Genomic DNA, 24,016 nt, shown 5'->3' on the forward strand with positions numbered 1-24,016 from the left:
CTCGTCTGATTCTCCCAGTAGCTCATTACAAGCCCAGTCGCTGTTACTGTCTGTATTTTTACATGTGAGGATGCCAGAGCTGAGAGGTGACTCCCCCAGATTGCATTTTTTTTTTTTTTTTTTGTTGTTGTTGTTGTTGTTGGAGTCTTGCTCTTGTTGCCCAGGCTGGAGTGCAATGGTGTGATTTTGGCTTGCTGCAACCTCTGCCTCGTGGGTTCAAGTGATTCTCCTGCCTCAGCCTCCCAAGTAGCCAGAATTATAAGCACCCGCCACCATGTCCAGCTAATTTTTGTATTTTTAGTAAAGACAGGGTTTCACTGTGTTGGCCAGGCTGGTCTCGAACTCCTGACCTCAGGTGATCCACCCGCCTTGGCTTCCCAAAGTGCTAGGATTATGGGCATGAGCCACTGCACCTGGACTGCATGGTTCTTAAATGGTAGAACCTGGGTCTTTTTGGCTCATTCGTTTGGTTTTTGGCAACTCTTGTAATGTATCCCTACCCTCCTCTCAGTGCTATGAGCAAGCGTGCCTCAGGGAGGAGGCACCTTTTCTATATATATTTATATTTTGAGACAGGGTCTCACTCTATTCCCCAGGTTAGAGTGCAGTGGTGCAGTCAAGGCTCACTGCAGCCTTGAACTCTTGGGCTCAAACATTCCTCCTGGCTTAGCCTCCCCAGTAGCTAGGACCACAGGGAGATCCCACCAAGTTCAGTTATTTTTTGTGTGGAGATGGGGTCTTGCTTTGTTGCCCAGGTTAGTCCTGAACTCCTGGGCTCAAGTCTTCCCTCATCAACATTCCCACGTTCTGGGATTGCAGGTATGAGCCACTGTGCCTGGCCCTAACTATTCTGTAAAAATGGGGGACTTGCCATGTTGCCCAAGCAGGTCTCCCGACTCAAGCGATCCTCCCACCTCGGCCTCCCAAAGTGCTGGGTTTGCAGGCGTGAGGCACCTCAGCTGGGCTTCCTAGGAAGTCTTACACTCAATTCACTGAGAGGGGACTTGAATCTGGGCGGTCCATACTCTGTTGTTTAGGGCGTTAACTTACAGCCTATCTCATCCAACTACTGAGTGGGGTTAAAACTTATTATCTGCCACTTTTACTTAAACATGGGGCGTGTTTGTGGAGGAAGAGCAGAAACGACGGACTTTGCAGATAGTGCCCACTGTGGCATCCAATTTTGGCTGGATCTTTGGAGCAGAAAATGGTGGGAAACAATGCTTTAAAATGGTCGCTTCCATCTTTCGTCCCCTAAACGCCCGCGCTTCCCAAGCCCACGGCTTGCCCAAGGAGGGGACGAAACTACCCCCGGCGAGGTCAGGAGGCCCGTCAGGGCACCACGGCTGGATAAGAAATGGCTTAGACCCCCGACACATCAGGGGTCGCGCGATCGTCCACTTCGGCCCTCGGAAGCCCTCCCTCCGCGCAGGGAGAGCCCCTCCTCTCCCCGCCGAGGCCGCGCTTGGTCCAGCCGGCTTCCCGTAGTTCCTCACGCTCAAGCCGTTCTCGTCTCGAAAAGCCGCGCGAGACTTGTAAGAGTCCGCCCCTTTCCCATCACGCCCTGCTCTCCCCGCCAGTCGCGCTCCGTTCGTTAGTTCCAGTTCGGGCCGCGAGAGGGGGAGCTTTGTGCCGGGGAGGCGCGAGTGACGCAGGCGCAGCGCGGGTGGCGCGCGCGACCGTCCATCCTCGGTTGTTCCACTTTTGTTCTCCTTTCTTTGGCCCTCTCGCCAAGAGCTCCGCGTCTCCCTCTTGCCCTCTTCGCCGTCCTCGTCGCGCGCCCGCGGCCCGGGTCGCCCTGAAATCTAGCCGGTCAGAGCGCGAGTCCAACAGCCGCGGCAGCTCCCAGGTGGGGGAGGGGAGGAGCCTGGGGGGCCCCGCTGGGCCGGTAGAGGAACCGGGGGCGAGCGGGGAGACCCTCCGGGCGCGTAGAAGCGTTAGAGCCGCGTCCTCCGGCTCAGGATGGTGGGGGCCGCGGAGGGCTGGCCTTGGCGCGAGGGAGGCGGCCGAGGTGCCTGCGAGGGACGGTCCCTCCGTCCGCTCCTCCTTGTGCACCATCCCGACCGCCCCTCCTCGGTCCCCACGCCCCCTCAGGCTGTGCCATGGGTGACAGTGATGACGAGTACGATCGAAGGCGCAGGGACAAGTTCAGAAGAGAGCGGAGCGACTACGACCGTTCCCGCGAGAGAGATGAAAGACGTCGAGGGGACGATTGGAATGACAGGTGAGCCGTTTTTAACTCGTCTTGTCCTCGCTTCATCCGCGTCGCTTTTCTTTTTCCTCCTTGCAATTTGTATGAGGGCGAACCCTGTGAAATGGCTCATTGGACTGTTAGCTGTGGTGCAGCCTCTTCGCTGTTGGCCAGAGAACTAGCTGTGGCTTGGTTTTTGAAATGCTCTGCAGATCAGAGCAGTAGAGTTGAGTTTGAGCATAAAAAGCAGTCTTTACACATTCGCGAAAAGCGTGCTTTTTTCGTTGTTGTTATTGAGATGGGGTCTTGTTCTGTTGCCCTGGCTGCAATCATAGCAGCCTCTACCTTCCTGGCTTAATTGATCCTCCCGCCTCAGCCTCCTGAGTAGTTGGGACTACAGGGGGAGGCCACCACACCCGGCTAACTTTTAAAAACTGTTAATATTATTATTATTATTTCGAGACGGAGTCTCGCTCTGTCGCCAGCTGGAGTGCAGTGGCGCAACCTTGGTTCACTGCAACCTCCACCTCGGGTTCAAGCGATCCTCCTGCCTCAGCTTCTCGAGTAGCTGGAATTACAGGCGCCCATGACCACAGCTGGCTAATTTTTGTATTTCTGGTAGAGACGGGGTTTCACCGTCTTGGCCAGGCTGGTTTGGAACTCCCGACTTTAGGTGATCCACCTGCCTCGGCTTCCCAGAGTGCTGGGATTACAGGCATGAGCCACCGCGCCCGGCCTGTAGGTGTTTTTTTGACATAGAGTCTCACTCTGTTGCCCAGGCTGGAGTGCAGTGGGGTGATCTCAGCTCACTGTAACCTGCATCTCCTGGGTTCAAGCGATTCTCCTGCCTCAGCCTCCCAAGTAGCTGGGATGACAAGTGCTCATGCCACCACGCCCAGTTAACTTTTGTATTGTTAGTAGAGATGGGATTTTCACTATGTTGGCAAGGCTAGTCTTGAACTCCTGACCTCAAGTGATCCACCTGCCTCGATTCTCAAGGTGCCGGGATTAGAGGCTTGCACTGGTTGAGCAAAAGTACGAATGTGATTGATTGAACTGAACGAACAGCTTTTTTCCATGGCGTGTTATTTTTACTTGAATGAATGACAAACAGTGATTGTTCATACTTGGGTATTTGGCAGACGTCTTCTTGAAAATGAACTGAGAACCTTTTACTTCAGTGTAAGCTGTCAGTATTTGTTGCCAGTGATGAAGTGGAACTTTCCAGTGAAAATTAGAATTTTGGGCTGGCGAAGGGGCTCATACCTGTAATCCCAACACTTTGGGAGGCGAAGGTGGGTGCATTGGTTGAGCCCAGGAGTTTGAGACCAGCCTGGGCAACGAGATGAAACCTGTGTGTACAAAAAACTTAGGAAAATTAGCTGAGGGTGGTCGCACACGTCTGTAATACTGGCTACTCAGGAGGCTGGGGTGACCCTGGGAGGTCAAGGCTGCATTGAGCCTTGATCGTACCACTGTACTCCAGCCTGGGCAACAGAGAGAAATCCTGTCTTAAAAAAAAAAGAAAAAATTAAAATTTTGTAAAACTTTTTTTTTTGGAGACGGAGTTCCACTTCTGTCCCCCAGGCTGGAGTGCAGTGGCGCGATCTCAGCGCACTGCGGCCCGTCTCCTGGGTTCACGCGCTTCTCCTGCTTCAGCCTCCTGAGTAGCTGGAATTACAGGCACGCACCACCACGCCCAGCTAATTTTTGTATTTTTAGTAGAAATGGGGTTTCTCCATGTTGGTCAGGCTGGGCTGGTCTCTAACTGCTGACCTCAGGTGATCCACTGGCCTTGGCCTCCTAAAGTGCTGGGAGTGCAGGCATGAGCCACCACACCCAACCAGTTTTGGATAACTTATATCGACTAATGTGAGCTTGACAGCTTCCCATTAAGTAAAGACTTTTCTGGTGAGATAGGCAGTGATGCTAATAATGTATTTTGATGCTCTGTGAGACATAACAAGGTCCATTCAAAGGGTAAGGTAGAACAGTAGATTTTAAGTTGGCGGAGAATGAAATGTTCTTCACTGATGCTGTTTCAGATTGAAGGTTCTAACTAGCCTGTGAGAAACTACCTCCTGGCCGGGCGTGGTGGCTCAAGCCTGTAATCCCAGCACTTTGGGAGGCCGAGGTGGGTGGATCACAAAGTCAAGAGATCGAGACCATCCTGGTCAACATGGTGAAACCCCGTCTCTACTAAAAATACAAAAAATTAGCTGGGCATGGTGCCGCGTGCCTGTGATCCCAGCTACTCAGGAGGCTGAGGCAGGAGAATTGCCTGAACCCAGGAGGCGGAGGTTGCGGTGAGCCGAGATCGCGCCATTGCACTCCAGCCTGGGTAACAAGAGCGAAACTCTGTCTCAAAAAAAAAAAAAAAGACGACCTCCTTCTTGAACAAGGTAGCATAAAGAAAAAAAAAGAGAACGTATTTCTTGTTGAGTTTTGGGTAGTATCCAAAAAGAATATCTATAGTTATCTGTAAAGGCTTTTCGAACTGCTTATCAGTGTAAGGCCAGATTTTCTGTTTACCGTTTTTTTTTTTTTTTTTTTTTTTGAGACAGGTGCTTGCTCTGTTGCTCAGGCTGGAGTGCAGTGGCATTCATGGCTCACTGCAGCCTTGACTTCCCCAGGTTCAGATGATCCTCTCACCTCAGCCTCCTGATTAGCTGGGACTACAGGTGTATGCCACCACACTCAGCTAGTTTTTTTTTCTTTTTCTTTTTTTTTTTTTTTGAGATGGAGGTTCGCTCTTCACTCAGGCTGGAGTACCGTGGTGTGATCTGGGCTCACTGCAGCCTCTGCCTCCTGGGTTCAAGTGATTCTCCCGCCTCAGCCTACTGAGTAGCTAGAATTGCAGACGCCTGCCACCATGCCCTGGTAGTATTTGTGTATTTAGAAGAGACAGGGTTTTGCCATGTTGACCAGGCCGGTCTCAAACTCCTGACCTCAAGTGATTTGCTAGCCTTGGCCTCCCAAAGTGCTGGGATTACAAGCATGAGCCACCACTTCCGGCCGGCCAGCTGATTTTTGTATTTTAAGTAGAACTGTGGTTTCACTATGTTACCCTAGCCTGGTCTTGAACTCCTGAGCTCAAGCAATCCACCTGCCTCGGCCTCCCAAAGTGCTAAGATTCATTACAGATGTGAGCCACCATTCCTGGCCTGTCTCATATTTTTCAACCAGGACAAAATATCTCAACAGATTCAGTGTAGAAGCTATCCTCTACAAGGCTATAACTTGGAGAGATTTGTAAAAATGTAAAAACAATGCCAGTTTTTCTCACCAAAATTTTTTGGGAAAAGAATCACTTTTCTTTTCTTTTTTTTTTTTTGAGACGGAGTTTCGCTCTTGTTACCCAGGCTGGAGTGCAATGGCGCGATCTCGGCTCACCGCAGCCTCCGCCTCCTGGGTTCAGGCAATTCTCCTGCCTCAGCCTCCTGAGTAGCTGGGATTACAGGCACGTGCCACCATGCCTAGCTAATTTTTGTATTTTTAGTAGAGACGGGGTTTCACTATGTTGACCAGGGCGGTCTCGATCTCTTGACCTTGTGATCCACCCGCCTCGGCCTCCCAAAGTGCTGGGATTACAGGCTTGAGCCACCGCGCCCGGCTAAGAATCACTTTTCATAAAAACATGTAATCTATTTCATCTTACTGTGTAACTTAAAAATGAAGGTTTTGGAATGTTTTATTTTAATTTTGAATATAGTAAGCATTGGTAGATAAGCAGAAACTCTTTGTCCTCGGTCATTTTTAGCAGGGGCTGAGGCTGGAGAAGTGCTTGAGTCCAGGAGGCTGAGGCTGCAGTGAGCTGAGATTGAGATTGCACTGCTGCACTCCAGCTGGAGCGACAGAGTGAGACTCACACTGTCTCAAAAAAAAAAAAAAAAAAGGGAAGGAAAAGATGGTGGGGGAGGGGAGGTTGGTGACTGGTGGGGAGGCTGGAGGGACAGCCAGGAGCCAAAGTTAAAACACCAGTGTTGCTTCCTGGCATTGAAGCAGGGGCGTGATGTGATGAGATTTGTATTTGAGGAAGGTCCCCTTGACGGTGGGGAGACAGAAGCGAGAGACCAGAAGCAGGTAGGCAGCCAGGGCTGTAGGAGCCACACTGGACAAGGACAAGGACTAGGACAGCGTGTGGGGATGGCAGAGAGTGGGACAGCTTTGATAGGCTTCCAGGCAGAGGATTAGCAGAAGGCATTAGTGGCGAGGTTGGTGAATGAAAGCTGGGGAGAGATGCTGCTCCGTTGATAAAACAGAGTGGGGAGTGGAGGGTTGGGGAAGACATTTGAGCCCATGGTGGTAGCATGAATAGGCTCGATTCTGACAATTTGAGGGGGTGATGGACTAGTAGGGGATGATTTTAAAAAACATTTTTGTGTTATTTTTAGAGACAGAGTCCTCCTCTGTCACCCAGGCTGAGTGAGCTGGTGCAGTCGTAGCTTGCTGCAGCCTCGACCTCCTGCCTGTACGTGGGCCTTTAGCAGGGGTGATGCATGTGGGTCTGGAGCTCAGGCAGAAGGCCAGGCTGGAAGGAGAGTTGGAGAACCATCAGTTCTTGGGTATTGGCTGAAATCGTGGAGTTAGACAAGAATCTTTGTTTTGTTTTGAGACAGGGTCTCACTCTTGCTAAGGTTGGAGTGCAGTGGCTTGCCCCGACGAGACAAAAATCTTTTTCTGTTAAGAGTGAAGTTTTATAATTTTAGGCTTTTAGTCTGCTATCTCAGGGTAAGAAGGGCCTGTTTAGGAGTGTGGCCGTGGCATATCGAGGCTGTGTTTTTAATTATTGTTACCTTTTTTTAAAGGAAAAATTATATTTTTATCTTGAGACAGTTTTGCTCTGTTGCCCAGGCTGGAGTGCAGTGGTGTGATCTTGGCCCACCAAAACCTCCGCCTCCTGGGTTCAAGTGATAATCCTGCCTCAGCCTGTTGAGTAGCTGGGATTACAGGCGAATGCCACCACAGCTGGCTAATTTTTGTCTTTTTAGTAGAGACGGGGTTTTGCCATGTTGGCCAGATTGGTCTCAAACTCCTGACCTCAGGTGATCTGCTTGCCTTGGCCTCCCAAAGTGCTGGGATTACAGGCGTGAGCCACTGTGCCCGGCCATCAAAATAAAAAATTTTTTATTGAGATGGAGGTCTAACTATTGCTCACCTAGTTTTGAATTCATGGCATCAAGTGATGATCCTCCTGCGTCGGCCTCTCAGAGTGCTCGGATTATAGGTGTGAACCACTGCACCCAGCCTTTAATCATTGTTTCTTGTTCTTAAACCGCCAGAGAGTGGGACCGTGGCCGTGAGCGCCGCAGTCGGGGTGAATATCGGGACTATGACCGGAATCGGCGTGAGCGCTTCTCGCCACCCCGCCATGAACTCAGCCCGCCACAGAAGCGCATGAGGCGAGACTGGTGAGATGGAGTGGTTTCCCTCTCCTCCCCTGCGCCTCATTTCCCCCTGGGCCTTCCCTTTTGCCCCTCACCTGGGCCTAAATCTTTGTTATTGCCTTTTCTCAACTCCCCATCACCCATCGTTTCTTTGTCCCTTAAAACTCTTATCTGGGAGACCATGCTGTGTATGCCCCCGTCTGTCCTCCTTCATGACCTGGGAAGATGGCTTCCTTCTCTGCCTTACTTTTGTGTCCCCCACCCTCAGGGATGAGCACAGCTCTGACCCATACCACAGTGGCTATGAGATGCCCTATGCTGGGGGGGGTGGGGGCCCAACTTATGGCCCCCCTCAGCCCTGGGGCCACCCCGATGTCCACATCATGCAGCACCATGTCCTGCCGATCCAGGCTAGGTAAGGACCAGGCTTCTGGGCTTCTGGGGGATGGTTGGGGTTGCTGAAGCGAGGGATCGGGTGAAGCACACAGAGGCATGCCCCTTGGGTGGGGGTGGCAGCCGTTGGGGTTTGGGGTGATGTCCATGGTGGGCAAAGGAAGGGGGCACCTGGCTACCTTGGCCCCCCTAGTCTCCCTCCCTTCCCCGACAACCAAGCCTTCCTGACTGGACTCCTCTCCAGGCTGGGCAGCATCGCAGAGATAGACCTGGGTGTGCCGCCGCCAGTGATGAAGACTTTCAAGGAGTTTCTCCTCTCCCTGGATGATTCGGTGGATGAAACGGAGGCCGTCAAGCGCTATAATGACTACAAGCTGGATTTCCGGAGGCAGCAGATGCAGGATTTCTTCTTGGCGCACAAAGATGAGGAGTGGTGAGTGCCCCTGCTTCCCCGGACCTTTTCCCTGGCATGTCCCCCTTGCCCCACCGGTGGAGCTGCGGCCCCGTCCTCTTCCCAGTTTCCCCAGTCCGGAACTTTCTGGGGGCGGGGGTCGGGAAGTATGACAGCATTGGCTGATGGGGTCTCCCCTCACTTCAGCGACTGCCACGGCCCCCGCCCCACCCCATCTCATGTCCTGCTGTCCTCAGAGTGGGACACCTCCAGACAGCAGGCCAGAGCCATCTGGCCCCTTGGGGCAGCAGACAGACTGCTTCCCACTTGCCGGTGTTGGGTCACTGTCATCCCTGATCACCAGGACCCCATGTGGCTGTGGCATCTTCCCAAAGCGACGAGTGAATCCAGAGAAGAAAAGCAAAGCTCTCAGGGTCGTTTGACAGAAAAAGAATTTTAATTTTTTTTTCCTTTTGTGGATGTTTTAATTTTAATCAACCATCTTTTCCCCCCTTCCTGCTCCTCCTCCTCCTCATCCTCTTTCTGCTCCTCCTCCTTGAAAAGAGCCAGAACTGGGAACTACACCCGCTCATCGACGGAGCTCGGAGCAAACCCACCTCCACCCCCACCATACCCAGCCCATACATGAGCCCCTGGGCTGAGCCGCGCGGCCCCGGCCAGGCAGACAGGCAGGGCACTGCTGTGCACAATGCAGCGGTTTAGCTGAATGTGATTGCTTAGGCAGTTAGTCAGTCAGGGCCCCCACTGCGGAGTCCCGCGGGGCAGGGCATCTCGGCCGGGCGCCCAGCCAGGAGCCAGCCGGTGGCCCGCCAGCCAGAATGGGCCCTGGGCGCCGCTAGTTAAATCTTGAGCTCTGTTTGACCAAGCGGCCAAGGTAAAGATCCTGGAGGTGATGCCTGCGGCTTTCCTCTCCTCTTCCGCCCCACTTGTGGTTCTGTTCTGTCTTCGCTGTCCCCTCTCTCAAATTGCTCTGTGTGTCTTTGTCCTAATCTCTCGCGCACCTTCATTCTTTCTCTGTCCCTGTTCTTGCTCCTTAACACCGCCTTCCTCCCTGTTGGTTTTCTCAGTTTCTCTCTCTGATCTTTAGTTTTTCTTTGTTTTTGGTTTCTGGGACTTTCTCACACCCTCCCCTTTCCTCCCTTTCTCCTTTTTCTCATACTCCTCATTTCTTTTGTTTGCCCCCTGAGGTCCTATTTGAAATGTTTCATTTTTCTTGTTCCTCCCTAGCCTTCCCTCTCCTCTCTCTCCCCCTGTGGGCAGGACCTGAGGCTCTAAAGGGCGCTCCAGTCTCTCCCTTTGGTCTTTCCTGTCCCTTCACCATCTTGCTTATTTTCCCATGGGTGGAGAAAGATGCTCTGCCTCTGGGTTTTGCTGTCTGGCCCTCTGTCTTCCACCTTGGGGTGGAGGGAGTTGGCGGGAGCAGGTTTTTAATGACTGCAGTTTGGGGTTGGTGAGGAGAGAGAGGTTCTTCAGGGCCTACTATTTCCTGAGCCTTCCTCTCTGAAGCTTTGGGAAATGACACCTTTTTACTATGTTAGTGTTTCCCAGAGACTTAGAGTGGTAGATCTGTCTCTCCAACCCTGGCGTACCCCTGTAGTCATTGGTCTTCCCAAACCCAGAGCTCTTAGTTGCTGGTTCTCCCCCCACATCTTCTCAGAGCACAACTTCTGGTTCCTTTTGGGGTGTTGGGTGGTTTTAGCACACCCCTATCCCCTAATCTCTCTGCTTTGATGACCCTTTGTGGGTGTGAGGATGGGGGCTATGCCGTCTTTCCTGGGCCCCTCCCCACATGCTGGCCTTGGCCTCCAGTAACTGTTTTGTTTTTCCCTCCCCCACTTCGTTCCCAGGTTTCGGTCTAAGTACCACCCAGATGAAGTGGGGAAACGTCGGCAGGAGGCCCGGGGAGCCCTGCAAAACCGACTGAGGGTCTTCCTGTCCCTCATGGAGACTGGCTGGTTTGATAACCTTCTCTTGGACATAGACAAAGCTGATGCCATTGTCAAGATGCTGGATGCAGGTGTGTGGAGTTGGAGGGGTGGCGGGCATCTGGGCCCCATGGGGGCAGGCGTGTCTGGGGACCAGGTAGAAGTGGGTCGACAGGAGCTAGGGCCCTGGGGTTGTGACCTCTGTTCCCTTTGTTGGTAGCCGTGATTAAGATGGAAGGAGGCACAGAGAATGATCTCCGCATCCTGGAGCAGGAGGAGGAGGAGGAGCAGGCAGGAAAGCCCGGGGATCCCGGCAAGAAAGAGGAAGGCCGGGCTGGAGCAGGCCTAGGGGACGGGGAACGCAAAGCCAATGACAAGGATGAGAAGAAGGAAGACGGCAAGCAGGTCCGAGTCCCGGGCCTCCTAGCACTGCCCCTGGCAGCCTGCGGGAAGGAGAGTCCGGGGCAGGGCCCCAAAGGAGCTAGAACTGGGGGGCTGTGTTCTGGGAGGGGTGGGCAGAATGAACCTGTGGGCTCAGCTGTGGGGTGGGGAGCCCTCTGATGAAAGGGGGAGGGGAGATTTGACATCCCCAGTGGCTGTCTCTTCCCATAGGCCGAGAATGACAGTTGTAATGATGACAAAACCAAGTCTGAGGGTGACGGAGACAAGGAAGAGAAGAAAGAAGATTCTGAGAAGGAAGCCAAAAAGGTGAGGCGTCTGTGACCCGGGGTCAGAGCGGCGGGGCTGCGTTCCTGGTGCGTTAACTTGTCCCCTCTTCCGTGGCTCGCACAGAGTAGCAAGAAGCGGAACCGGAAGCACAGTGGGGACGACAGCTTTGACGAGGGCAGTGTGTCGGAGTCCGAGTCGGAGTCTGAGAGCGGCCAGGCTGAGGAGGAGAAGGAGGAGGCCGGTAGGGTTTCTTTTCTGCTTCTGAAGTGTATCCTAGTGCTGGTGGGGAGGTGAGAGGTTGGCAGCGTTGACGGGGGAAGGGTGGCTTTTAGGGGAAGGCTTCTGTCCTCCCCTCCACAATCGGTAATGAAAACACAACTCCTACCGCACCAACTTCCTGCCTAGAAGCAGCGCTCAAGGAGAAAGAGAAGCCCAAGGAGGAAGAATGGGAGAAGCCCAAGGATGCTGCGGGGCTGGAGTGCAAGCCTCGGCCGTTGCACAAGACCTGCTCCCTCTTCATGCGGAACATTGCGCCCAATATCTCCCGGGCTGAGATCATCTCCGTGAGTGGGGAGAAGTGGAGGGCAGAGGGAAGGCAGTGGGGCCCCCGTTTCACCTAATAGGGAGGCCCCATTCCCCAGGAGCCCAAGCCCTCCGAGGGCTGATCTTGATCGCGCCATTGGCTTTCGGGTGCTGGTGTTCTGAAGGCCTTCAGTGGTTCTACCCTGCCCAAGGATGGGAAGAGTGACCATGCAGTTAGTCTCTAGGGTTCTGAGGACAGTGGATTGGAGGAAGAAGTGAATGAATCCTTGAGTCACTAAGTAGGGCTGGTTTTCTGCTGCTTGCAGCTTTGTAAAAGGTACCCAGGCTTTATGCGGGTGGCGCTCTCGGAGCCGCAGCCAGAGAGGAGGTGAGTAACTGGGTGTGTTGGAGGGAAAAGCGCAGGGGAACCTTAATGGCCACCACCACCTCCCTCGCTTGACTGCCCTAACATTTTCTTCTCTAGGTTTTTCCGTCGTGGCTGGGTGACCTTTGACCGCAGTGTTAACATTAAAGAAATCTGTTGGAACCTGCAGAACATCCGCGTGAGTGCTTCGGGTGGGACTGTCTGGGGAAGAGAGTGGGAAGCCAACCTATCTGTCCCGGTGACTTCCCTAGAGCCTTGCCCAGAGGCAACGCAGGCAGACGACGTAGGCAGACAAAGACAGGCCCTGTCAGGTCCCCTTCCTGAGGGAGCTCACAGTTTGATCTATCGCTGGTGCTCAAGGGGGGAGGGTCTTAGAGCTACTACTTCTCCCTGGCAAGTGGGGTTAGTGGAGTAAACTTCTGACGTCTGCCCTCCAGCTCCGGGAGTGCGAGCTGAGCCCTGGTGTGAACAGGGACCTGACCCGACGTGTCCGCAACATCAACGGCATCACCCAGCACAAGCAGATCGTGCGCAACGACATCAAGCTGGCGGCCAAGCTGATCCACACACTGGACGACAGGACCCAGCTGTGGGCCTCAGAGCCAGGGACGCCTCCCCTGCCAACGGTCAGTGACTCCCACAGGACTGTCAGGAGCAGCTGATAGCGCCTCCTCTGCTTGTGGGCACCTCTGACCTCACCTGTCTGCAGCACCTCCTCCAGCTTCCAGCAGAACTGGGGCATGCTAGTGGTCATTTGTGGGCTGGGGTGGAACAAAAGCAAAAATGAAGACAAATCCCAAGGGGGCAAAAGGCGCCAGTTCTGTCTGGTGAGCTTCTGTCCCCTCACCACTCTTCACATGCGGAAGGTCTTGGGTTACCTGCCCTGAGGGTTTTTCTCTGCCTAACTTGCCCCTTTTCCTTCCACCAGAGCCTGCCCTCGCAAAACCCGATCTTGAAGAATATCACAGACTACCTGATCGAGGAAGTCAGTGCTGAGGAGGAGGAGCTGCTGGGGAGCAGCGGGGGTGCCCCGCCTGAGGAGCCTCCTAAGGAAGGGAACCCGGCAGAGATCAATGTGGAGCGGGATGAGAAGCTGATCAAGGTGCCAGCAGTGGCAGCGCAGGGACGTGGGGGTCGGGTGGTAAGGGCAGGAAAAGGAGCCGAGCACCCATACTCCACGTCCTCAGGTCTTGGACAAGCTGCTTCTCTACCTGCGCATCGTGCATTCCTTGGATTATTACAACACCTGTGAGTACCCCAACGAGGACGAGATGCCCAATCGTTGTGGCATCATTCACGTTCGGGGGCCCATGCCGCCCAATCGCATCAGTCATGGGGAAGGTGAGCTCCAGGTTCCCCTTCCTCCCCGGCCCCTCCCACCACGCTTCCTTCCACCTCCCTTCCCAACCCTCCTCCCTCTGTTCCCAAACCATAGTGCTGGAGTGGCAGAAGACGTTTGAAGAGAAGCTCACGCCGTTGCTCAGTGTGCGGGAGTCGCTTTCAGAGGAAGAGGCCCAGAAGATGGGCCGCAAAGACCCAGAGCAGGAAGTGGAGAAATTCGTTACCTCCAACACGCAGGAACTGGGCAAGGATAAGTGGCTGTGTCCTCTCAGTGGCAAGAAATTCAAGGTCTGGATGTTGGAGAATGGTCGTGCCAGGGTGGTGGGAGGTGGGGCTGAGACAGGAAGCCCCTAAAGGCCTGGGCCTGGGGTGGGAGAACTGCTCACTGGACTGGCAGGCGGGAGCTGGGAATCCTTTCAGGTCGGGCCTGGGAGTGAGGCGAGCGTTACATGGCTTTTGTGACCCCGCTCCTCTCTCCACCCAGGGTCCTGAGTTTGTGCGCAAGCATATCTTCAACAAGCATGCTGAGAAGATTGAGGAAGTGAAAAAGGAGGTGGCGTTTTTTAACAACTTCCTCACTGATGCCAAGCGCCCAGCTCTGCCTGAGATCAAGCCAGCCCAGCCACCTGGCCCTGCCCAGAGTAAGATACGATCCATGAGGGTCACATGTCTCCTCTCCCTTGTCTGTCCAGGGACTCCTGTTTCTCTTTTACCAACTGAGAAGTTTCTGCCCCATCCTCAGGTCATAGCCCTAAAAGTCAGTTGTTCTGCCCCACCCTCCCTCCCGCAGTAATTCATGTCCCTAAAAGTCAGTTGTTCTGCCCCACCCTCCCTCCCGCAGTAATTCATGTCCCTGTCCGTGTTGTACTCCCCCCAGGTTTGACCCCGGGACTCCCCTACCCACACCAGACTCCCCAGGGCCTGATGCCCTATGGTCAGCCCCGGCCCCCGATCTTGGGCTATGGAGGTAAGTACAGGAGGGCGATGAAGGGGCTTGGTGAGTGACATCGGGCGAAAGGGAGAAACAGGATGGAGTTGAGGACATAGTTTTGCAACTCAATGCTGATCTCTTGTCATAGCTGGTGCTGTCCGCCCTGCAGTCCCCACAGGAGGCCCTCCATACCCCCACGCCCCGTATGGTGCTGGCCGAGGGAACTACGATGCCTTCCGAGGCCAGGGAGGTTATCCTGGGAAACCTCGCAACAGGTGAGGAGGAGCACACACGCCCAAGCTTTGTTGCCTCCTGCAAACTCCCTTTTGGGAACCCTCAGCTCTCATACTTTACCTCTCATCTCACAGGATGGTTCGTGGAGACCCAAGAGCCATTGTGGAATATCGGGACCTGGATGCCCCCGACGATGTTGATTTCTTTTGAACCGTCACCGTTCCTCGCTTCCTCACTCCTGTATCATCCTTTACTTGTGACTACCTGGTCCCATCCAACTCTGATTTTTTGTACGATCAGCCTTACTGCCAATAAAAGCACTTCCACAGGGCTTCTGACTCATACACATCTCCCCCATCCTTCCAAAGGAATTCCCGAGGTGCTGCTCAGCCCTGTCACTTTTATTACTGATGTCAAAAGGCCCCGGCTCTGCGGGGACACCAGCCTCAGGTACACAGATGCATGTCTGGGACTGGAGAGTCTCAGTTCTGGAACTTCGCTGTCAGTCTCGGGGGTGCTGCTGCTATTCTGAGCTATGGCTGGTCAAGCACAGGTTGTAGAAAGAGTTGGGGTCAAAGGCCTCCTTTATCTCTCGCCAGCCCACCCACCCAGCAGCCTGTAGTTCACTGGGGCTTTTTGGAGCGCCCCAGCAGTGAGGGTCCAATACCAGGACGTAGGCTTCCGTGCCTGACCCGATGCAGACTCCCAGCAAGGCCTTGGACCTGGCATCCGCGTCCCCTCCAACCATGACTGGGCCCCCGCCCCCTGCGAAGTGGGAGTAAAGCCTCTCCAGCTCCCCGTGCAGCCCCGCTCCCCGAGGCACGTGGCAGAGGCGCCCCTGGGTCCCTCCGAAGTGAGCGAGGCACAGGCTGGCCTCCACGCAGCCGATCCAGTCGCGCGAACCCCGGAAGCCGGGGGGCTTGTCACCCATGTCCTCCAGGGCCGCCTGCACGGCGGCCAGTCCAGGTACGCCCGCGGGCTGGCCCTCCGGCCACGAGCACAGCGTCTGCAGAGTGCGGTAGCCACAGCCCCAGCCGCGGTCATCCAGACCGTCGCAGCCGTAGTGGTAGTAGAGGTAGTGGCCCGAGAGCAGCGCCAGGCGGGCAGGGCCGCGGCTCGGCGACGCCAGGCCCACGTGGACGTCCCTCAGCAGCTCCAGGGCGGTGAGCGGGAGGGGCAGCCCCAGGCCGGGTACAGCGTCCACCCGGCGGCGCGGAACGACCCCAGACTCCAGCACTTGCCCTCAGCTCCGGGTCTTGGGCCAGGTGCCGCAGAACCGGCGCGCAGGCGGAGGACACGCTCCCCGGGCCTCGGCGATCAGCGCAGGCAGCAAGCGGCCGCCACGGGCAAGGACTCCCACAATGCCCCGCAGCGCCTCGCCCTCCCCTCCGCCGTGCCCGCCTGCCCGCCCGCGAGCCGCACTTCGCAGGCGCGAGATCCGCCCCACGGGGCGGGGCCAGGGACTAGCCTTGGCCGGAGTGCGCAGGCGCTTTGCGCCCGCCTCAGAGCTCGCCTGTCCCTCGCCCTCCGGCCCCGCGCCTGCATGGACTCGGACCCCGGGACTCCGGCGTTCTGCCCACTACTCCCGGCTCCCTAGTCGCGCACACTCCCGTGGCTGTAACAGTTTATTGGCAGCCCGAAGGGGCGAAGGCACCGCGGGGGTGGGAGCTCAGCCCGAGACATGCAGAGGACGGGGAGCCCCGGGGGACGTCGGGGGTGGGGTGGGGATGGGCAGGGTCTGGGGCTCGTCTGTGTTGTAGCCCAGCCCTGAAATAAATAGTATATACAGCTAGGGGGCCTGGCGGAGCGGGGGACGTGAGGGTCCCGCCGGGGTCACAGGTCTGAGCAGCGATCCTGCTTGCTGTAGTGGTCGAACTGGTTCTTCCAGTGCACCATGTAGGAGCTCCAGCGGTGGAACTCGGCCTTCCACTGGCGCTCCGCTTCGTCGAGCGTGTCTGCGGCCAGGGCGCCCGGCGAGGCGGTGGTGGGGAGGACGGCACGAAGAAGATCGGGGATCGCACGTGGGAGGGGGAGCATGAGTGCAGGGAGGACGCACGGAGAAATGCAGGCGACCACGTGGGATGGTGACAAGAGGATCAGGAGAATGCGAAAGACGAGAGGGAGGATAAGGGCAGAGGCGGGGCCGGAGAAGGACAGCAGGAAGGAGAGAGGAGGAGAAAAGGATGAGGCAGGGGGACAGAGGGAACCAGGAGGGGGAGGTTGGGGGAAAAAGAAGAGACAGAAATGGTTGACTGTTATAACCCCAATGGGGGAGATACTATTCAGCCTGGGGGCCCCCTCTGTCCCCCAGTGTCAGGCTCAAGCTCCAAAAGATAATTTTATAAAAGAATATTGACTTTTTCATTTCCATTCAAACAACAAAGGTCCCTGAGACGGGTGGGAGGCGCGGCCCCCTCCTCCTGCCCTATCTTGGCTTGAGGAGGGAGGGGGCGCTGGGTCTGAGATCCCTGAGTGGGGCCTTTCCCCATGGTTCGACCACTCATTAGAGGAGGGACCCCTGTGGCCGGAGGGGAAGAGGCCGTGGTCACAGCCGCAGAAGCTGGGAGAGCAAGAGGAGGAGGAGGTGGTGGAGGAGGAGGGGCAGGGGGAGGCCGGGCCTCGGAGCAGCCTCCCCATGGGTGAAGCCTGAGCAGGTGCTGGGAGCCTCCGAGGCTAGGGGGAGAAGAGAGGGGTTACACCTGGCCGGTTCCCACTCCCCTTCTCCCAGCCGCTGCCCGCCGGCCCCTGCGTACCGGTGGCGCTGAGCAATTTGGGGAGGAAGCGGTTCCAGAAGGCACAGGCCTGGGCGCGCAGCCCCTGCCGCACCTCCAGTGGCCGCAGGTCCAGGCTCACATACTGCTGCGCCCCCGCCGTGTACAGGGGCCACTGCGGGGCCTTGGGGTCTCGGGGCTCATTGGGGTCCCTGCGGAAAAAAGGGAAGGCTCAGCCCAGATGGGCAGTGGGAGGAGGCAGCCCCCATCCCCACGGGACCCTGGACTCCAGCTCTGCAGAGAGCGCCAGAGAGCCCGTCTCCTCCCCCCACCACCAAGTCACTCCTTTCCCTTCTCCAATGTCCCCAGGGTCATCCGGGTCTTCCCTTCCTCCTGTGCTCCCTGTCTCCTCTCCATTTCCCTCAGCTTTTCTGTTTCATCTTTGTTTCTCCCACTAAAAAAATGGCTAGGGGGTCTTGAGCTCTTCCTAAGCAACCAGGACCAGGACAGGTCGTAGGTCTACAAACATCACATTTTAACACCACCTGATGCTAGATTTCATTGTCCTCTTCTTGATCCAGGTAAATTTGTGTGTGTGTGTGAGAATGTGTCGCTGGTGGTGAATCATCACTGGTTTGACTCAATCCAGCTCGAACTCCTTTGTCTTGGGTCTCCTGATTTTTTTTTTTTTTTTTTTCCAGAGACAGGGTTTTACCCTGTTGCTCGGGCTGGAGTGCAGTGGCACCATCACAGCTCACTGCAGCCTCAACCTCCCAGGCTCAAGCAATCCTCCTGCCTCAGCTTCCCGAGTAGCTGGGACTACAGGCACCAGCCACCAGCCACCATTCCTGGCTAAGTTTTCTAAGTTTTGTGTATATGTGTGTGTGTATATATATATATGTTTTTTTTTTTTTTTTAAAGACAAGGTCTTGTTATGTTGTCCAGGCTGTTCTTAAACTCCTGGCCGAAAGAGAGGCTCCCACCTTGGCCTCCCAATGGGCTGGGATGACAGGGTGAGCCACCATGCCCGGCCTCCCTGTGTCTACATCTTCTCACTTTCCTTTCTGTCTTTCCCCTTTTGTCTCTCTTGTGAGCATGTCCACCTCCGGCTCTCCTGTCCTGCCCTGTCCCACGGTCCTTGCATCTCTGTGTGTCTGCCTCTCTCTGTGTCCACCCCCCCCCCACCGCATTCCTGTCCTCCCCAGCCTCCTCCCCATCTCCACTGCTGACCCTGTGCGGGCGAAGTTGGCCCAGTATTGCATCAGTCGCTTGGCAAAGATTTTCTCCTCTGCGGTGTAGTTTCGAGAGGGGTCCAGGGGGATCCCAAAGATGAACTCGATCTCGTAGCCGTGGGGCACCCCCATCCACAAGGGCCAGGAGAGCGTAGAGGCACGGTGTTCAAAGACGTAGGCGTAGACCCGGGCACCCTGGGTGGCCAGTCGCCCAGCCAGCTGGGCCACGGGGCACACGACATTGTGGTCGCCCACTACATCACTCAGGGCCTCCCTCAGGCGCGCCGGGTCCTCGGGATGCAGCCAGTCTGTGTAATGCAGGACCACAGCCTCGGCCGCCAGGTCACTTACCTGGGGGACCCCGACCCGCACCCCTTCCAGGAACTGGGCCCGGCTGATGAGAGACTCGTTGTCTTTGCTGAAGCCTGGGGCCCCGTAAACCAGAAAATACGAGCCCTCATCCTTCACCACACCCACCAGCACCTGGGGGTGAGGGAGAGGAGGATGGGATGGAGGGACGGGCATAGACAGACAGGTAGACAGAAACAGATGGACAGACAAAGAACCAGAGAGATGAACAATTACAGACCCGGAACCACGGATGGAGAGAGGCTGAGATCAGGGGAGGGGTGCAGAGAAAGAGAAAATAGACCCATGGTGCCTTTCCTGTCGGCCCCGCTGACCACCCTGGGATCTGAGCCCTCAGGGAGAACTTCTGGGAATGGGTCTGGAGAAGCCCTGATGCCTGGGTCCCTGTGGGGAGGGGAGGGGCTGTTGGGGCCCAGAGGAGCCAGCTGCATCCCTGCCAGACACTAGTTACCTGCAGGCCATGAAAGTCGCCGGCGTTGATGAGGGCCTCTGGGGTGTCACTGAGGAAGTCTCCGTCCACCACAGGCACGAAGGAGAATCGAAAGACGCTTTCTTGAGGCAGCACATGCCATTCGTGTTTCACCAGGTCCTGCGCTGGTCGTGCCCGAAGGCAGGCTACTAGCTCTGTGTCATTCCCACCTGTGCCGCCGGGTGGACAGCCCACATAGTGGGCCAGCAGCGTGGCCCTGCGGCGGGCCTCTCCCACACCCACTGTGGCCCAGGGCCCATTGGGGGTACCACTCTGCAGCACTGCCCTGTGGAACAGGCCCCGACTGGGCGGGGACAGCAGGTGCATGCCCACCGAGGCGGCACCTGCGCTCTCCCCAAACAGTGTCACTGATGTCGGGTCCCCCCCGAAGGCTGCCACGTTCTCCTGCACCCACTGCAGGGCCAGCCTCTGATCCAGGAGACCCACATTGCCCGGGGCCTCTCGGCTCCCCGGCAGGGCCAGGAAGCCAAAGGCTCCCACCCGGTAGTTCATGGACACCAGCACAGTCCTCTCAGCCTGCACCAAGAAGCGGCCATCGTATACGTCCAGGGAGGAGGCCCCACTGTAGAAGCCACCCCCGTAGATCCAGACGAGGACAGGGGCAGGGGATGCAGGCCGGGGGTGTGGCGTCCACACGTTGAGGTAGAGGCAGTCCTCGCTCAGCTCACGGTTGGGGTTCCACATCTCGGTGCCCTCAAAACCCGGGTACAGGGTATCCACATATTGGTAGCAGACACTCTGGAAGGTTGTAGCGTCCAGCACCCCTGGCCAGGGCTGCTTGGGCTCCGGTGGCAGAAAGCGACGGGGTCCCACAGGTGGCTCCGCAAAGGGGATGCCCAGGAAAGCAGAGACAGGGCCCCCAGGGGCCTTCAGGCGAATGCCCCGCAGCCGGCCCCCACGTACCGTCACCAGCAGCTCTGCGTCCTCCCGGCCCTCAGCCCCCATCCGTCCTCCCAGGAGCCAGAGGAGGAGGAGAAGGAGTGGGGAAGCCAGGGAAGGCATGTGCAGGGGACACCGCGGGGGCCTCATGGCTGCAGGGCAGGTGGCGTCTGCTGGGAAAAAGAAAGGGAGAAGGTTGAAGAGCCGAGAAGCCAGGAGGGAGGAGATTAGGGCACAGTCGGCCCAAGGGTTATCACTCAGCTGCAGAGGAGGTGGGGCAGGTTGGCAAAGATGAGGGTAGAGAGGGAGGGAGGAAAGGAGACGGGCAGAGACAAGGACACAGGCCAGCGGGCAGGAGGGGACAGAGATCAGGCAGACACCCCCATCCAGACAAATGCAGGGAACAGAGAGGAGCACCCCGCAGGGGGCCGACCGCCCTCACCTCCTTCCCAGCTCTGGGAACTGGGCCCGGCCCAGCTCCTGCAGTGTGGGCACCAGAGGCCGCAGTCCACGTACAGGCCACCCGACAGGGGCGCGGCCTCAGGGATGGGCGGCGCCACTCGGGGAGCGTGCGGTGGCCTGAAGGCGCAGCCCCTCTCCTGGGTTGGCCAGGCCCGGGCCTTTGGGGGGTGGTGGGCTGGGCATTCAGGGTGTGGAAGCCTCAGGTTCCCGGGTCCCCCAAATTCTGCCTAGTCCACTCCCCATCCCACTTTGCCCTGTCTCATCCAGTGTCTGGCACCGAGCGCTGATGCCTGCGGGTTCTCATCAGCTGCGCACGCCCCCAGGCCAGCCCCAACAAACAGGCTTTCCAGCCCGCGCCCCCCTGTACTCGAGAGCACCCCCAACCGTCTGAAGCTGCCGTACACACCGCCGCCGGCTGAGGGCAGTATAGACCGAGAAAAGGTCGGCGCTCCCCGCCCCGAGACGGGAGTCGGGAACTTGGGGTGGGGGCCTGGGGGTTCGAGGGCCTTGCAGAGCCGCCTGAAGGGCGAGCCGGGACGCCTGTGTTCCCGGGGCTCCGGAGATCCCCGGCTGCAGGGGCGGGGGCGCTATTTTGGGGGCAGCAGCTGCTACGGTTCCGGCATCTCCAGCCAAAGGATCAAAATTCCCCGGGTGGGAACTCCCCCCTCTCCCGCCGGTCACCCCTCGCCCAGCCTCCGCCGCCCTGAGCTAGGGGTGGTGATGGTGCTGCTGGAGATTAACCAGGAAACCCGAGTGGCGCTAATTATAACTGGGGCTTCCGCTGAGCCTCCCCTTCCCAAAAAATAGAGATGGAGTCTCCGCGGGAGGGGGCGTCCTGGGCCTCGCAGGGGGCCTTTGCGGGGCGCTGCGCAGGGGCGCTGGGCTCGTGGCCCTGGGGATGGGGGTTCCCAGTTGGGCGCCGAGAACCTGCGCAGCTTGGGTACCGCCCCAATCAGGGGGTGGCCCCGGACTAGGGAGCGATCGGGGAAGGGGCGCTCGGGGGTCCCCGCGGGAATCGGAGCGCAGAGGCGGCGGCCGTCCCCGCAAGCTCGGGCTCCTGCGTGGGCGTCGGTGAGTGTGCGGCGGCCAGGGAAGAGTTCCGGACGAGTGCCGGGTGGAGGGGGGCGGCGCGGGGCAGGCCCTGGGACGCTGGAGCCGTCCCGTTAGGGAGGCCTGGACCCCTCGGGGAGCGCACGGTGCCCCGGATGCGGGCCGAGAGGAGAGTCCCAGGCAGGGAGGGAGACTCACCTGAGGCGGCCGAGCCGGGCCGGGCCGGGCCGCGCCGGGAGCTGGAGACGGCCGATGTTCCCCCGCGCAGGCTGAGCCGACTCTGACAGCCGCCGCCTCCGGCCCCCCACACACACCCCCTCCGGGCCACACGGCGCCCCCGCCCGCCCCCGCCCGCCCCCGCCCACTGTCTCCGCCCCCGCCCCTCCCCGCTCCCCCGGGCGGCCACCTCCCCTCCCTCTCCCTCCCTCGGAGTCGAGACCCGGAGACCCGGGGGCCCAGACGCACTCCAGTGCCAGACGCCGACCGACGACAGACGCGCAGTGACAGACGCGACCCAAAGACCTGCAGCGGCGGAGCAGACACCCACGTGACAGACAGACGGACAGAAGCCCGCGGAGACAGACACGCGCAGACGGACGACCTCATGCAGTGACAGGCACAGACAAACGCAGGGACCGACTTTCACAGACGGACGGACACACTTGGACACCCTGACGGCCTCGAGGTTGGCTCAAGGCCAAGGGTTCATGCATCCCCGGCCACGACACAAACAGCGGTGGCATGGGAGGAGAGCCGTGTGGGAGTGTGGCCGAGGACGGTCCCCTTAGGGGTCCAGGTGGCACTGGTGCAGAAAAGGTGGCGTGGGACACTCCTAGGGATGAAGGGACACCTGTGGGAATGGAGATGTAAACATGGGATCGCTAGTGGAAATGAGGTGGGGGAGCATGGAGACAGGAGACCCCCGGGGGCGGAAGGGGTGACTCGGGGACACCTGAGAAGGCAGGCCAGCGTGGTGGCACGCGCAAGGCTGCGGGGTGAGGCCGCACTCCGCGGCGGCAGTGGAAACTTCTGGAACCCCCGCGGGTGGGTCTGCGCTGGTTCTGACAGGTGACCTCGGACATTCGTCATCAGGGTCCGGTCGGGGCATGACATCACCAGGCCTAGCATTCATTGGCCGCGCGGCTGGCAGGTGGGAGCGGCCTGGCCCGGGCGCCCCCAGCCTGCTCCAAGGGGCCTGACCCGCGCAGATTCCCCCCGGCCCCGCCCTCCAGGAGGTCATTTGTGGGGACCGGGCTGCTGGTGCCGGGTCCCCACGCCGGAGGTGCAGGCGGCAACAGCGCGCGGCCCCTGCTTCCTGGAGGCGGCCGGCTCGGGAGCCCCCAGGCCCCCGCGTGGGAGAGCGGCCGGCGCGGGCGAGCGTCGGGGCGTGCGTGCGCGCGCGCGGCGGTGCGGGGCGCGGCGTGGGGCGGGCGGGTGCGCGCACGCTCGCTCCGGCTGCCACGCGCTCTGCAGTGCCCCGGGCACGCGTGCGCCGCCGCGGACCCCCGGCGTCGGGTCTCGGGGCCTCACAGGGGGTGAATCCAGAGTCTTGCCGGCCCTGGGCCGCGCGGTTCCGGGCTCTCCAAGCTGGGCGCGCTCCGTGCCCGCTCGCCCCGCGGGAATCGGGTCCCGCAGGCACGGAGACCCGCGCTCCGCTCACTAGAGACGGCCGCCAGGTGGCGCAAAAAGCAGCCGCTCGGGCCTCGGAGACTCGGCTGGGTTGGGGGCGCTGGGGAGGTGAACCCCTTGCCATCCGTGCCCACTGTCTCCGGCTTCCCTGCCCCACTCTCACGCACCCTCAAATCCCCTGTCCGGACACCGAGGCTCCCTGCATCCGACCTTCAGCGTCCTGGCCGCACTGGTTGAAGGCTCCCCCACTGGCCAGACCACGTACCCTAGTTGAGCTCCCTGAAGAGCAGATGTAAGGGCTGTGGGTGGGGGCAGGGGACAGGGGACAGAAGGATGGACAGTCGATGTGGCTGCGGGGGGAATGGGTCTGAGGCAGGTTTCTAAGCGTGGTAATTATGAATTATTAAAATGATGGGGCCGGGTGTGGCCTCTGATGCAGTGCCTGTAATCCCAGGACTCTCTAGGAGGCCAAGGCAGGAGGATCGCTTGAGTCCAGGAGGTGGAGATCAGCCTGGGCAACAAAGCGAGACCCCTGTCTCCGCAAAAAAATAAAATGAGGGAAACAAACTATGATCGAGTGCTCCGAGACCTGACCCAGTCCTGAGGCTTAAGGGATTTTTGGCCCTGTTGCTGATGAAAGCTTGCCCCTCTCACCCTCCAGATGAACTGTGCCATGCAGGTGTGTCACCTAACCTCTGTCGTCACGAGTTTCTAGGCCTGTACAATGAAGATAGGGAGGACAGGGACAGTTTATCACCAGGGTTATCATTTCCTGAACTATCGCTCTTTTCACCTTGAGCTCTC

The 24,016-nt window shown here is 58.1% G+C and overlaps 3 protein-coding genes across 15 annotated transcripts; 1 reads left to right on the forward strand and 2 right to left on the reverse strand.

The window, feature by feature from the left end:
* Positions 1-74: 74 nt before the first annotated feature.
* On the forward strand, positions 75-14,721 carry SRRT (serrate, RNA effector molecule). Of its 3 annotated transcripts, none has more exons than XM_010344692.3 (20): positions 75-1,849; positions 2,095-2,224; positions 7,474-7,602; positions 7,847-7,993; positions 8,216-8,404; positions 10,231-10,400; positions 10,529-10,713; positions 10,921-11,016; positions 11,101-11,218; positions 11,383-11,540; positions 11,826-11,887; positions 11,984-12,062; positions 12,322-12,510; positions 12,813-12,986; positions 13,072-13,225; positions 13,320-13,513; positions 13,710-13,866; positions 14,091-14,192; positions 14,305-14,431; positions 14,525-14,721. In XM_010344692.3, the coding sequence occupies exons 2-20, from the start codon at positions 2,103-2,105 to the stop codon at positions 14,598-14,600; spliced, it is 2,628 nt and encodes an 875-aa protein (XP_010342994.1). In that variant the 5' UTR covers positions 75-1,849; positions 2,095-2,102; the 3' UTR covers positions 14,601-14,721. The 3 variants fall into 3 exon arrangements, with proteins under 3 accessions (XP_010342994.1, XP_003934212.1, XP_010342998.1); XM_003934163.4 differs by having other exon boundaries at positions 14,103-14,192; XM_010344696.3 differs by having other exon boundaries at positions 11,386-11,540; positions 14,103-14,192.
* A 52-nt stretch (positions 14,722-14,773) lies between these two features.
* On the reverse strand, positions 14,774-15,791 carry UFSP1 (UFM1 specific peptidase 1). Its single transcript, XM_010344691.3, has one exon. It carries the CDS (start codon positions 15,319-15,321, stop codon positions 14,914-14,916), a length of 408 nt encoding a protein of 135 aa, XP_010342993.1. The 5' UTR covers positions 15,322-15,791; the 3' UTR covers positions 14,774-14,913.
* A 211-nt stretch (positions 15,792-16,002) lies between these two features.
* On the reverse strand, positions 16,003-22,976 carry ACHE (acetylcholinesterase (Yt blood group)). Of its 11 annotated transcripts, none has more exons than XM_039460663.1 (5): positions 22,536-22,976; positions 19,154-20,244; positions 18,332-18,816; positions 17,144-17,313; positions 16,003-16,345 (listed from the first exon to the last, which is right to left on the reverse strand). In XM_039460663.1, exons 1-5 carry the CDS (start codon positions 22,663-22,665, stop codon positions 16,224-16,226), a joined length of 1,998 nt encoding a protein of 665 aa, XP_039316597.1. In that variant the 5' UTR covers positions 22,666-22,976; the 3' UTR covers positions 16,003-16,223. The 11 variants fall into 11 exon arrangements, with proteins under 11 accessions (XP_039316597.1, XP_039316603.1, XP_039316599.1 ...); XM_039460669.2 differs by lacking the exon at positions 22,536-22,976 and adding an exon at positions 22,049-22,182 and having other exon boundaries at positions 19,154-20,241; XM_039460665.2 differs by lacking the exon at positions 22,536-22,976 and adding an exon at positions 21,782-21,938 and having other exon boundaries at positions 16,003-17,063.
* Positions 22,977-24,016: the final 1,040 nt, after the last annotated feature.

Source organism: Saimiri boliviensis, chromosome 20, assembly GCF_048565385.1.
Source record: "Saimiri boliviensis isolate mSaiBol1 chromosome 20, mSaiBol1.pri, whole genome shotgun sequence".
Lineage (NCBI taxonomy): Eukaryota > Metazoa > Chordata > Mammalia > Primates > Cebidae > Saimiri > Saimiri boliviensis.